We start from the raw sequence: 14,706 nt of genomic DNA, 5'->3' as shown, positions 1-14,706 counted from the left end.
TTTCTACATATGAAAGTCCTGACATCCCAGGAATCTGTCTGGTGAACCTTCTCTGTACTCCCTCTATGGCAAGAATGTTCTCCCTCAGATTAGGACATGTGAACAATTGCAGAAAATAATCAGTAAAACTAATAGCTGTCCAGGTAAATGTTGAGAAGTTATGGAATATTTTGTCTTCAGTTCAATGATTTGACGCAACATGTTTTGTATTCTAGATGAAATCATGTCTCTGAGATTGAGCAATGGGGGCAGCCGCTGCGACGGCCGAGTGGAGGTTTACCACAATGGTAGATGGGGGAGAGTGCAGGATAGCGCCTGGAACATCAATGATTCCAACGTGGTCTGCAGAGAGTTGGGCTGCGGCTCCGCCATATTCGCCTACAACTCCTCAAGGTACGGAGAGAGTGAGCTGCCCGTGTGGGTGAACAACGTTCACTGTGAAGGAAACGAGTCGCAGCTCCGAAATTGCAGCACATTTACACTGAATCAGACATCCAGCGACAGCATCGGTGTTGGAGTCCTGTGCTCAGGTGAATATTGGCATAAAGATTCAAATTAGACATTGTAGTGATTGTTAGTGACTCCAGAAATTTCGAGTTGTATTGGCGTTTCTGCCACCGGGGTTTTCGACTTGTCAATTGGGACAGCACGGAAAATGAAGAAGCTTTATTTATCCGTTCTGGTCAATCTAATCAATAGTCCGAAATAACATTTCTTAATTTACCAACAAATCGCTTGTTGATAAATATATATATTACACACCTGTATATAAATATATATATATAAACGCACACATAAGCACACACATATTTATATGTCAGCCTGGAGAAAGTTATAATATCGTTTAAAGATACAACATGCAGACAGGCCCTTCGGCCCATCGAGTCCACCCCGAAGATTAATTACCCATTTGGGCGTAAAGTGGGAGGTTGTCCACGTATAGAGATTGTCCACGTATACTATGGGCCCTCTCCATTTCCAGTCGACAGAAAAGACCATCAGGTCCAGGGAGCAGGCGATGGTGTGTGTGAGGGGCCGTGTGTGTGAGAAGTCTGGACAAGAAACATGTCCATGTGGTGTGGAACAACACGGGGTACCTTTCCGAGGGATTGCATAGAAGGCGCTGCCGATCGTGGGGTGATGGGTGTACATTGCAATTGTGTGATTAACCCCCTTGTATTTGTTTAACAGACCATCTCCAATTACGGCTATCTGGGGGTGGAAGTACATGTGCTGGACGAGTGGAGATTTATTACAATGGGTCTTGGGGCACAGTTTGTGATGACTCCTGGGAACTGGACGACGCTAACGTGGTCTGCGGGCAGCTAGGTTGCGGATATGCTGTGGAACATAAAATTCCGGGATTCTGTGGACGAAGTAATGGCCAAATTTGGTTGGATGAAGTAAGGTGCTCGGGTAAAGAATCATACCTCTGGAACTGTTCCTCCGCACCGTGGGGTAGGCACGATTGCAGTCATAAGGAAGATGTGACAGTGAAGTGTTCTGGTAAGGATACGTTCGGTCTGCTGATTTCCTGCAGCTCAGAGTGGGGACCTTCATTCCAGAGATGTATTCAATGGTTTATCGCAAACAACGCGAGCATTGAATCTCGTTGATGGAATAAAGTCCTTTCTCTCGGGGGGGGGGGGGGGGGGGGGGGGCACATGACTTGATAGAACAGTTGACCTTACGATTTTTGTTTTCACCCAATCTGTTCCCAACTGCCAGTCCCTGTTGAGTTTTTCCAGCGACATCTGTTTTTTGTTGAATCAGATCTTTCTCATGCCTCTTTGTTGCTATCTGCGGGATGGATACATTATGATGACCTGTATGTCTCCTCTTCCCTTCACAGAACACAAAGAGATGCGCCTGGTGAACGGAGGCCGGCGGTGTGAAGGGAGAGTGGAAGTGTGGTACAACGGGACATGGGGAACAGTGTGCACCGAGAAGCTCTCTAGAGTGGAGGCGGAAGTGATCTGTAAACAATTAGAATGTGGACCCCTCGAATATATTGAATATGACGCCAGGAAATATGGACAAGGTTCTGGGCCCATATGGATCGATGAGATGAAATGTAGCTCGCACGAGTCAGCCCTTTGGCAGTGCCAGTTTGACCTGTGGGGGAAACACAACTGTAACCACAGGGATGATGCAGGCGTTTCATGTAAAGGTAACACAGGAAAGTCAGCATACGATGGCAGATTAAACACGCGCGTAAATCCGTCAACATTTCACTGTTCTCAACAGATGCTGAAATGCCGGAGACAACCCGCGGGAAAGACTGCGACGGAGGAAATGAATCTAAATCTCGCCGTTTACCAGGCGAGTCATTCTACTACTTACGACATCAGCGTGACGTCAATCCTGGATGTTTGATGAATGAGTGATCAACTAAATAGCTGAGAACCCTCAACAACTTATCTTTTAACTTATCTCACGAACTTCTCGTTAAACGTGTAGCCATGGGTCCTTGCATGGATCCCAGCTATGTCAGCCTTTTGATTCAAGTACTGTGAACAGTCCTTCTTCCAAACGTGCACTGACATAATTCCCCAAACTCATTCTTCGCTCCTTCGACATGCAATATACCACCCATATATCCTTACACCCAATTAAAAATTTCTGGATTGATATTTTTGGAATAAATTCTAAAGTTAATACTGAATTGGATCCAGACTCAAAACTAATAATACTTGGAATATCAGAACAAAGTTTACACTCACAACAAGCCAAATAAACTTCATTGACTACAGTATAATAACTGTGAAAAAATTAATATTAAAATTTTGGAAAGGCCCTATAACCCCCACAATTAAAATGTGGATCGTGGAAATGTCGGAGACCCTACATCTGGAAAGAATTAGACTTGTCTTAATGGACAAACAAGAACTTTTTGTTAAAAATATGGTCTCCATTCATTAACTATTTGAAGGGATAGATTGGCTCGGCACGGAAACCCAACTGAAGCTTGAACTCAGGATTAGATGAAAAGTTATACTTAATAATTTACGAACATATCTCCAATGACGTAATATTAGTAATTTATTCCACTCTTTTTTCTTTTTTGACATTTGTATTTTTTTTCTCTCTCTTTCTCTCTAATTTATTATCTGTATTAAAAAAAAACTAGAAGCAGAATCAATCCACAATTGAAAATTTTAATAATGGATGATTGATAGACATGAAAAGTTTTTATTATAATATGTAATTATATTTTACCATTATATGTTTGCTTCTAATAAAAATATATTTTTAAAAAAGAGATGCTGTCTGACCCGTTGAGTTACTTCAGCACTCGCGTATTTTTAACTGAGTATTTAATTTAACTTCACTTAGATCTACAACTGCGGGTTGATGGCGGCAGCAACAATTGCTCCGGAAGGGTTGAAATATTATTCAATAACAGCTGGGGAACGGTGTGTGATGACTCCTGGGGTCTCGCCGATGCCAATGTCGTCTGCAGACAATTGGGCTGTGGCTCTGCTCTTTGGACTCCAGGAGCGGGGACCATTGCCCCGGCCTCAGGTGATATCTGGCTGGATGAAGTGAAATGCACGGGAAGTGAATCATTCCTGTCCCGTTGTCTGGCTTCACCGCTCGGTCAACATGACTGTGATCACAAGGAAGATGTCTTTGTCACCTGTTCTGGTATGTGTCGTTCGGCATATTCCCCGATCTCTACACCCCTTCAATTTCATAAGTAAAATATCGTTTATGTTTTAATTGAAAATCTAAAGAGACGACGTTGCTAAAAACTAATTACAATGTCCACGTCCAGTTTTGATTCCCTCTGGCTCCTGCACTTCAGGTATTTGTTATTCATACGATGTTGACCATCACACTTACGCACTATGCTGATATTCGCTTGCTACTGTTTGCTAATTGCCGAGAACATGATAGGTGGTTTTCAAATTGGCTGACTCGGTATGTGAAACAGGACTTGCAAAATTCTTAAAATCATGATGTCCAGCTCCAGACAAATATCTCTGTGACAAGACAGGATATTGGACTCATTGCAGTATTTTCTCCTCAGGAAGTGTTGGTAATAGGAACCATATTGCGCTATTCAGTGAGGATTACTGACCTTTGATTAATGGCTGCTAATTAACTGTAATTACTGTGTAGGAACCAAGATAATTAGTGAAATTTGGATGAATTTGTTTGTGAGTGTTCCTCTGTTTGGTGGCATGTCCAGTCAGTCAAAACAGTGCTTGCTCTTTCGCAAGATGTTGTCGAAAGGGTGTTCGGGCTAATGGGGCGAAGGCAGGTGAATGGGGTTAAGAGAGAAATATATCACCATGATTGGAGGGTGGAGTGGACTTGATGGGCCAAATGGTCTTATTCATTGAGGTCAAGCAGTGTGGATGCACATTATGCCTGAATACAATATTGAAGCTGTTGGCTGGATGGAGAGCGTCACTAGTGAGGAATCATGACATTCTAGTATATTTTCTATTGATACCACTCCACCCAATACAATAGAGACTTGAGCTTTTTATTGTTTTCCGCTCAGCCATTCTTCTGGTGCAATGCATGACCGGATTTTGGGGAACATTTCTAGCAAAGCAAGATGCACAACCAGCGGTTAAAATTCATCAATTGTCCCTAGAAATGTTTTCAGTTTGGACCAACTGCTTCTGTTTTCCGTTTATCCAGGAATTTCAATTTCACAGTTGGGAAAGAAGCCGCCCTCCACGGCTGTTGTGGTTTGCACAACTCTCGGAATCCTCCTCGTCGCTGAATTTGTCGCACTGGTGATAATAGCTCGGAGGCAATCAGCAAGAAGAGGTGAGGTTCATCTTTACAGCGTTATTATTCAAGACAATATTTCATAGCGTGAAGAGACTTTCATTCGCTTTTCCATGTACTCTTTTTTTTTGGCATTATGAGCAACAAATGCAACTGTGCAGCATCGTGTAGGTATTCCATGGTTCCTATTGGAAAGAGCAATTTGTCGTAATAGCATGGAATGTTAAATGTGATTATTGTTTGGGTTGCTCCATCAATTGTTCACGTGACTGATGTTCAACATTCCATTGGGGTGGGAGATTGCAACCTCCACTCTGTCCACCCTGTTTCGAAGAATGTAATCAACCTGGCGTGCACAATCAAATAAGATCAAATAAAACAAGTTGTTCGACAACTTTAGGCTGTGCACGCCATACGCAAGAAGAAGAAGACCATTCCATTCAACATCCTGTTCAATGCGCTGCTCAACCGCGAACATTCTGATTAGATTTTATCCACCACATCTCAAGCTTGTTCTTTCCTCACATTCTATGCTCATGCAATGCTTTATTCCCCATCTCCTTCCATTTATTTGATGCAACACAATCTGTCTTCCATTTCCTAAATTGACAAACCTGTGGAAATGTAAATTCCTGATCACCCAGTGCCACACTTGTGCCATCCGTATGTATTTGGGAATGCAATCAGGCTTTGAACGGCATTGTCGTGGCGGAACAGAAATGAGGAATTGCTTCCTACTAATGCACACTAGCTGTGATCTTCTTGATGTTCATAGAATTCACTAATTTCTGCAAGAAGCCATTGGACCTCTAGCGCAATTCTTCAATGTTAACGCTCATCAACACTTCACCTTGAATATCATTAATTCATAATTTATACATGGCATATGCTAATTACTAACTGTTAAATACTATTCCTGTAAATCCACAAGTTAACCCACACTCTCCTTTCAACAGATGCAGAGATGAGAGGCAGGGGCTTTGGCTTTTACGAAGCAATTTATGAAGAGATTGACGATACTCTCCCTGGAAACAAATTCAATCAGATGGAAGATTCAAGTGAGTATTTGTACTCGGCACTCGCTCTTCAGCGATAAATATCCCCTCCACTCCAGTGACCGTATTAATGATCATTGAGTAAAAAGAAAAACATTGTAACAGATACAACGCAGCGGGTCGGGCAGAATCTATGAAGGAAAATGTACAGATGACCGTTTGTGTTCGTACCCTTCTTCATGTCTGGAGTAGAGCGGAGATGGTTGATAGAAAGTGGCGAGAGGAAATGCTGCACACGTTTCTGGTAGATGACAGGTGGATGGATGCAACGAGCGGTGGACAAATCAATTTGGGGAGGCGGATGGAGAGTGGAGGTGACCACAACGGTTGGAGATGATAGTAGGGAGGACAAGGAGCTCCAGATGGTGGAATCAGATAAGAAAAAAAGTAAACAAATGAAATATAGAAACATTGGGAAAGACGGTGGGTAGAGAGGAAATAGGGGGATGGAAATAGTGGACCCTGTGCAGATAGGGATAGGTTATGAGCTGATAGAGATGGTGGAGGTGAGGAAAGGAAATGGGAAGCAAGAGACAGGCTCAGTGGAGAGAATGTTGTGTTTGAGAGAGCCAGGGTTGATTATCAGGAGAGAGAAGTGGGGTGACAATTGGTGAATTAAATATTTACACCATCGGATTATCAGCGTTACCTGAAGTGCTGCTCTTCCAGCTTGCATGTAAACTCAATCTGGCAATGTAAGAGGTGGAGGACAGAGAGGGCGGATGGGAATGAGGAATGGAATTGAAATCCAGCTGTCCCTGGCGGACAGAATCTGGTTGCCTCGTCTGCATTTGGCATCACGTAGGTAAAGGAGGGTACATCGAGAGCATGGACTGAAATAATGGAGACTGACGTTTAGGTCCCTGAATGGAGATAAAGGAGCAGGTGTAATAATAGATGTTGCATCACCTGTGGTTAGTGGGAGGGGAATGTTCAAGGTGGATCGTGTGAAAATAGATCGAGTCAAGGAATCTGCACTATCCTCAAATCCATGGCCAGGGTGATTTTCCAAAAAAAGTGTGTCGAATGAAGCCGACAGATAGACATGATTAGATGGGGCCCATGAGATTGACAGTATTGCACCATTATGTCATATCCGCGATATTTTCATTGGGACGATTAATAATATGTGTCTTCTGCTCCAATGCCCAATTTAGCCCGACGTCTAATAACTATCTCTGTCGTTGACTTCTAGTCTCTGGATCCATTGATTCCATGAATCAAATAGAATATTACACCAGTGACCCTCAGGGATGTGCTCATTCAACAAGCGAACTCCCTGAAGGAACCTCCTCCAGTGTTCGAGGTTGGTGCATGTTTTGCTTTCCATTTTCTCCTATTTTAATTCATTTTGTTCGTAATCAGAACATATCAGGGAAAAGGTGTCCGAGCATGTTCGCCTTGAAACGATAGAGAGGCGATCTCAATAACTTGTAAGGGATTTCTATTTAAAGCATCAACAATTTGACTTTGAAGATAAACCTCTCGACCGCCAGCTGTGTAATTGAATGAAACATTCATTGTGGGTTTATATTCTCAATGCGGATAGGACTTGAACTATAACACCAATTATAGCGCCGGTTTGGAGCAACGTTAAATAGTTCACAGGCCCAACACAGTCCTCTCTCTTCCAGATACCAATTACACAACAACATCTCAGTCTGAAGAAGGGTCTCGACTCTAAACGTCACCCATTACTTCTATCCAGAGATGCTGCCTGTTCCGCTGAGTTACTCCAATATTCTGTGTTTATTTCACATCCCTTGCAGTTTACAAAACAATTTAGGTTTTCAGGAAGATCATTCCGGTTTATACTTCCTCCTAGATCTAGTTCCGGATGACCATGACGATCCTGAGAGTAAAGCCATTGATTGTCCGGGCGGTCAGTTCCCGATGGACGGTGGCGCCGATGACCTTCTGATGCTAACAGTTGCCGGTGGTGACGTGGACACTGGTGGTGAGTCAGTCTCTGACATGCCAGAATCACCAATGCTCAGCAAAATATTCCACCCGCTGCGTTATTTTATATTCACTTTCCTGCTTCAAATATTATTTGCTCAAAGACAAGACATGTTCAGAGAAAGTTGCCCACGGACGGTTTTGTTCTTACTCGAACAACGTGTCATTCACAACTACAATGTGAACCATATGAATACAGTATCTAATTTGTCATGTTCCATGTCGGCTTATTTTCCCCTTGAGACTGCGTTATGACCCTGCCCGGGAATGGCGGTGGGGGGGGGGGGGGGGGGGGGGGGGGTGGAGCCTCCAACATACACGAGTTCTAGTCACCGCTCACAAAATCCCCCTTTTTACAAAAAAAATGATTTGTTGTACATAAAAACCGCACTGCTGGCTATTCTGTTGCACGGCCCTCTCTCCGTCCAAATTTTGGTCGCCCTGCTACACGAAGCATGTCATTAAGCTGAAAAGAGAGCAGAGACGATTTGCAAGGGTATTGCCAAGACTTGAGCGGCTGAGATCAAGGGAAAGGCTGGCCAGATTAGGGCATTGTTCCCTGGAGCGTACGGGGCTGAGGGTTATCTAATAGAGGAGTATAAGATGATGAGTGGACCGGATAGGGCAAATGTACAGTGCCTTTTAGCTAGAGGAGGGAAATCTAGAATTACTATACATAGGTTTAAGGGGAGAGTGGTAGATTTAAGGTGACAGGGTAAACTTTTATTTCCTATGGTGACGATACGTGGAACGAGCTGGAGGTGGTTGAGACTGGCTATGTAACCGCTTCTAAACAATACTTGGACAGGTACATGGGCAGGTTAGGCTAAATGTACATGAGCCAAACACGGGCAAGTGGGAGTAGCTAAGGTGGGATCTTTGGTTGGAATTGACGAGTTTAGTCAATTATCCAGTTTCAGGGCTGTATGACTCCATGACTCGAATATTACTAAAATATTTTTTTAATTCATATTAAATCTTGATTTTAGCTGGCCCAATAATATTTGCTTTGTTTTCTTTCCCATGTGAATCTAGCATGATACCTTGTTTCCAAAGCCTGTCTTGAAATCATGGAAAACGCTCGGCGTTTCATCAGACAGCACGTGCCTTTCAACCTTCTTGCAAGATCGACAAGCAGGTCTTCACAGCATTGATATCACTCGCCAACTTATCAGAAGCAGAATCTTTGAGTTGATTTTAAACCACTTGGTTTGATTTTTTTGCCCTAAACCTTGGAAGAAAACATGTTCTCTGCTCTCTTGACAGATGTAGAAAAACATATTTAATCGTCATTCTTCTTCTGGAAGAAAGATCTTTTTTTTCCTAATCAATAAACGCGTGTTAATTTGCATTTGTAAGCCTTTTTATACGTTCCATGTAAATGCTTAAGATTGTGCAGGTTAAAATGAATGTTACTTTGTTCTTATCATGCTTTACCTTGCTTTGGTGTTTGTAATGAACTGTTTCAATCTCGCTCAATGTAAGAATTGAACAAGCATAATAAATACTTCAGGTGGAATTCAATATTAATGTGTTCATATTTTGTCCGAGCATACATACACATCCCATAGACACTAAAACAAAGAACCACGTTGATTGCCCGTGGTCTCAAGATGTGAGCTAAAGACACAGGCTAGACATTGCAGAACATAAGTCTAATTGTGAAAGCTTAATAATGAGCGGGAAACTTCCTTTCAAGACTAGGGTGATCAATGTACATTGGATAATAAGTCAGATTATACGATTTACTTTGAATTTGCAAAATCCAATTCTCATCAGTAAGTACATGGAAATAGGTATCAAGAGGGTAATTGGGAAATCATGAAACCGGTAACCAAGTGGTCATATAGGGAGAAAACAGTAAAATAAGGCCAAACGTATGTGTTCTGCAAACCTGCTGACGCCCACAGTAATCTATTCCACATTTCCTCCCACTCTACCACTTTCAAAGACGCTATCTCCTGCTCTCAATTCCTCAGTCTCAGTCGCATCTGCTCCCAAGATGAGCCTTTCCATTCTAGGGCATCCGAGGTGTGGTAATTGTCCACACCTTCCCCCCCCCCCCCCCCCCCCCCCCCCCCCCATCATTTGTTAGATGAAAAGTATTAAAAGTTAGAAATCCTTCAGCAAAATTGCAAAATCGCCCATGGTTCTCGGGTGGGTTTTAACATGCAAAAGGAAAACGCTTCTGAAGCTCCATTCACCATTTAAATATCCGTGAATCATAAATGCGTCTTGAAATAAATTTTACTCAGATGCAAGCTAAGGAATGGTATAATTGTCAGCTGTTCATTTGACAAAATCAGGACATTTTAATAAAATGTCCTGATTTTGTCAAATATATTTAATATTTAATATGGTGAATGTAGCTTCAGAAGCGTTTTCCTTTTGCATGTTAAAACCCGCCCGAGAACCATGGGCGATTTGCAATTTTACTGAAGGATTTCTAACTTTTAATACTGTTCATCTAACAAATGAATAAAGATAACAAAGCCAATACTGCCTTACTTTTGATGAAATGCAGCGAGCAAACGCGATAATTCCCGATATTTTGGATCTTTAAATCTCCACGAAAAATGTCCGCTATCAACCTCCGCATATTTTGCCCCTTCAGCTCCCTCTTGTATTTATCTTAGTTTCTATCTTTTTTTTATACTGTAAATTTAGGTAGCTGTGCCTCACGGTCTTCCCGATTGGCTCAGTAAATTGCAGCTCAAAACCTGGCCGTTTTCGATGTTTTGAACGGGTGTGAAAGTGCGTGTTTTCCCATTCACTAACATGTACCGGAAGTGACGCTTGTCCCCCAGTTAAAATTTTCGGTCACGTGGGTGCGGAACTACGCTCCAGTGACCTTTCGTTAAATCACCCTATTAAAAAAATGAGACAGCCACACGTAGGAGTTAGGTGGTCACCTGAGGCGCAGGCAGAACATAGACGGGTGACTACCTGGAATGGTAAAGCGACCAGGCAGAGAGTGGCCATTTCCCATGAAAACAGATTATGGGTAGTGTTGTGGTGGATGACTGCGCAAGAGAAAGCAGCAGCAGTAATTTCTGAGACAATGAGTCCGGCTCTGACGCGCAGCTGGTTTGTGTGTTCAGACGGGGCTACATTGATGGGAGATAGTGATAGTGGGGTCTAGCGAGAAGTTTCTGTGGTCGCAAAGGGAACTCAAAGGTGTATTTTTGTTTCCGTGGTGCAAGAGTCCTGGATATCCCGCCGCGGTTGCAGAACATTCTAAGGGAGGATGGTGAGCAGCCAGAGGTGGTTGTAGTACCAGAAATACCAACGCCGTAAGTACGAAGAAGACGGAGGTCCTGCAGATTGAATATACGAGGATCAGAAAGAAGTTAAAAAGCACGACTTTATTGTTGGTAATATCAGGAGTATTCCCTGTGCCTCATGCTACTGACTGGAATGTAAGGATAGTTTAGATGAAAGCGTTCTTGAGGAGTTGATGTAGGTGGCCTGCGTATTCTGGATCATTGGGATATCTTGTTGAACCTGTAAGATGCAAGGGTCTCACGTCCACTGTGTGTGTGCGGAGGGGGGGGGGGGGTGCGAGGAGAAACAACGGTGGTTTGCCGTATATTTATCTCAATGCTATAGGCATTGAACCCAGGGCATGGTTTGCCTTAGGGACTGTGATATTACTTTCATCACAGATATATGGCTGAGAGAAGGGCAAGACTGCCAGCTCAATATTTCAATGTTGAGAAGCTACATGGGCGAAAGAAGATCAAGGAAGGGAAGACAGATGGGAGGATTTGCCTTCTTGAAGAATGAGTACATAACCAGAGATACTATTCTGGGGTACTACGCAGACAGGTACGTGGGCAGAACATAGAAATAGGAAGGGAATTATCACATTGATAGGGCTGCGTTATAGACCTCCCCCTCCCATAGTCAGCGCGAATTGGAGGATCAGCTGTAGAGGGAGATTTTAATTTGCTGTAAAATAATATAGTAGCTTTAATGGGAGAGTGTAACCTCTTACATTGACTGGGTCTCTCGTGACTTAAAGAGGTTGGACGGGGTATAAGTTATTAAATCTGTCCAAGAAAGTTTTCTTCATCAGTATGTAGATGGTGTTACTCAAGGGGCGCAACATTGGACCTCCTCTTTGTGAAAAAAATAGGACATGTGACTGAAACTGTCAGTATGGAAGCACCTTGGAGCAGTGAGCTTAATTGTATTAATGTTAAAGTTGTTATGGAGAAGTATAGGACTGGTGCAAGGTAAAATCTGAAAATGGGGAAGCGCTGATCTTGGTGGCATGAAGCTGGGAGCTACATGCGTGGATTGGGGTAATCTATTTACAACTAAGGATGGCAAGTTTAAGAGAATCGAGAGAGGTTGGCGAGAGATGTTGAGGTTCTGACTAGGAAAAATGAGGCGTACGTCATAGTTAAGCAGAAAATCCCTCCTCGAGTATAAGAAGTGTGTGGGTATACTTAAGAAGATAACCAGGGTGGCAAAAAGAGGACAAGAAATAGAAGCCTGTGTTTGGTCCATATCCCTCCAAACCTGTCCTATCCATGTACCTGTCTCACTGTTTCTTTAACGCTGGGATAGTCCCAGCCTCAACTACCTCTTCTGGCAGCTTGTTCCATACACCCACCACCCTCTGTGTGAAAATGTTACCCCTCAGATTCCTATTAAATCTTTTCCCCTTCACCTTAAACTTTTGTCCTCTGGTTCTCGATTCCCCTACTCTGGGCCATCTACTCAATATACCTGATCTTTTCCTCGCATAATTTTATACAGTGTCAGATGATTATGCAAGTGCATTATGAACTATTATGAACTAGTACACAAACACAACACCCAGCTCATTTTAGCTCTGCGTTGCTACGTGTTCATTTTGTGAAGTAAGGTATCAATCCTGACCACAGGTACTGTCTAAATGGAGTTTGTACATTCTCCCCGTGACCTGTGTGGTTTCTCCGTGTGCTCTGGTTTCCTCTCGCACTCCAAAGACGTACAGGTTTGTAGGTTAATTGGCTTCGATAAAATTGTAAATTGTAACCAGTGTGTGTTGGAGAGTGTTAATGTGCGGGGATCACTGGTCAGCGCTGACGTGCTGGGCCGAAGGGCCTGTTTCCGCGCAGTATCTCTATACTAAAATAAACTAAATTATTGAATGACTGAGTAGCCTCGATATTCTGCTCCAACGCCTTATACACATGAATAACATTAAAACTGAGTTATCCTCAGTTTATAATATGTAAACATTAGGCTTCACTGTGTTTCCTACAGATTTCAGTTCATCTGCCTCTAACATTTCTGCCTCTGCCATAGAGGAATTCCCACTGGATTATTGTAGCTATCTATCCAGGTGGATATTATGGGGAAATGGAAAGTGGTGTTTTAAATGGTTCGGTTTCAGCTGGATGTGAATCAAACTGCTAAAGTACAACTGCCCATGAGAGGGCAGCTCTGAGCTGTAATGTCAGACCACAGAGAGCTCTTCGCTGCAGATAAACTGAATAGAATTAGACATTCAATTGGTTTGAAATGTAAAGCAATATAAACACAGTAGTGTGTGTCTATGTGTGTGTCTATGTGTGTGTCTATGTGTGTGTCTATGTGTGCGTCTATGTGTGTGTCTATGTGTGCGTCTATGTGTGTGTCTGTGTGTGTGTCTATGTGTGCGTCTATGTGTGTGTCTATGTGTGCGTCTATGTGTGTGTGTGTATGTGCGTGTCTATGTGCGTGTCTGCGTGTGTGTGTGCCTGTATGTCTGCATGTGTGTTTGCTTGTATGTCTGCATGTATGTTTGCCTGTGTGTCTAGGTGTGTGCCTGCCTGTGTGTCTATGTGTGTGTCTGCCTGTGTGTCTATGTGTGTGTCTATTTATGTGTCTGCATGTGTGTGTCTGTCTATGTATGTCTGTGCATGTCTGTGCATGTCTGTGCTAAGTCTGGCATGATCAGAGACACTGAGATATCTCAGGAGTATTCCATGTGCCTCATGCTACTGAGGACTGGAATGTAAGGATAGTTTAGATGAAAGCGTTCTTGGGGAGTTGATGTAGGAGGTGTGGCCTGCGGATTCTGGATCATTGGGATATCTTGTTGAACCTGTAAGAGGCAAGGGTCTCACGTCCACTGTGTGTGTGTGCGGAAGGGGGGTGGGGGGAGGAGATGCGAGGAGAAAGAATGGTGGTTTGCTGTATATTTATCACAATGCTATAGGCATTGAACCCAGGGCATGGTTTGCCTTAGGGACTGTGATATTACTTTCATCACAGAAATAAGGCTGAGAGAAGGGCAAGACTACCAGCTCAATATTTCAATGTTGAGAAGCTACACGGGCGATAGAAGAGCAAGTAAGGGAAGACAGATGGGAGGATTTGCCTTCTTGAAGAATGAGTACATAACCAGAGATACTATTCTGGGGTACTACGCAGACAGGTACGTGGGCAGAACTTAGAAATAGGAAGGGAATTATCATTTGATAGGGCTGTATTATAGACCACACCCCCCCCCACCCCCTCCCCCTCCCTCGTCAGCGCGAATTGGAGGATGAGCTGTAGAGGGATATTTTAAGTTGCTGTAAAATAATAGAGTAGCTTTAATGGGAGATTTTAACCTCTTATATTGACTGGGTCTCTCGTGACTTAAAGAGGTTGGACGGGGTATAAGTTATTACATCTGTCCAAGAAAGTTTTCTTCATCAGTATGTAGATGGTGTTACTAGAGGGGCGCAACATTGGACCTCCTCTTTGTGAAAAAAATAGGACATGTGACTGAAATGTCAGTATGGAAGCACCTTGGAGCAGTGAGCATAATTGTATTAATGTTAAAGTTGTTATGGAGAAGGATAGGACTGGTGCAAGGTAAAATCTGAAAACGGGGAAGCGCTGATCTTGGTGGCATGAGGCTGGGACCTACATGCGTGGATTGGGGTAATCTATTTACAACTAAGGATGGCAAGTTTAA

At 43.1% G+C, this 14,706-nt stretch overlaps 2 protein-coding genes across 2 annotated transcripts in view; both read left to right on the top strand.

Moving 5' to 3' along the window:
* Positions 1–2,148, top strand: part of LOC116967311 (deleted in malignant brain tumors 1 protein-like) — a gene marked incomplete at its 3' end in the record, with an annotated part of 76,323 nt that extends 74,175 nt beyond the window's left edge. The window contains exons 19-21 of the mRNA XM_033013811.1: positions 216–530; positions 1,192–1,506; positions 1,853–2,148. Of these exons, the coding sequence (XP_032869702.1) occupies positions 216–530; positions 1,192–1,506; positions 1,853–2,148 (926 nt within the window). The remainder of the gene's footprint in view (positions 1–215; positions 531–1,191; positions 1,507–1,852) is intronic.
* A 314-nt stretch (positions 2,149–2,462) lies between these two features.
* LOC116967310 (antigen WC1.1-like) lies at positions 2,463–14,197 on the top strand. Its single transcript, XM_033013810.1, has 7 exons — positions 2,463–2,512; positions 3,407–3,648; positions 4,657–4,788; positions 5,706–5,807; positions 7,000–7,110; positions 7,630–7,761; positions 14,016–14,197. Exons 1-7 carry the CDS (start codon positions 2,463–2,465, stop codon positions 14,195–14,197), a joined length of 951 nt encoding a protein of 316 aa, XP_032869701.1.
* The last annotated feature ends 509 nt before the right edge of the window (positions 14,198–14,706 follow it).

Source organism: Amblyraja radiata, chromosome 39 (assembly GCF_010909765.2).
Source record: "Amblyraja radiata isolate CabotCenter1 chromosome 39, sAmbRad1.1.pri, whole genome shotgun sequence".
Taxonomy (NCBI): domain Eukaryota; kingdom Metazoa; phylum Chordata; class Chondrichthyes; order Rajiformes; family Rajidae; genus Amblyraja; species Amblyraja radiata.
The sequence above is the reverse complement of the archived record's forward strand: the minus strand, read 5'-3'. Positions and strand labels throughout refer to the sequence as shown.

Excerpts from the sequence above, each read along its gene's own strand:
- LOC116967310 (XM_033013810.1), top strand. The coding sequence starts at position 2,463 with ATGGGTCCTTGCATGGATCCCAGCTATGTCAGCCTTTTGATTCAAGTA. Across the intron at positions 2,513-3,406 it reads AGCCTTTTGATTCAAGTACT|CTGGGGAACGGTGTGTGATG; the intron begins GTGAACAGTCCT and ends ATTCAATAACAG. Across the intron at positions 4,789-5,705 it reads GAGGCAATCAGCAAGAAGAG|ATGCAGAGATGAGAGGCAGG; the intron begins GTGAGGTTCATC and ends TCCTTTCAACAG.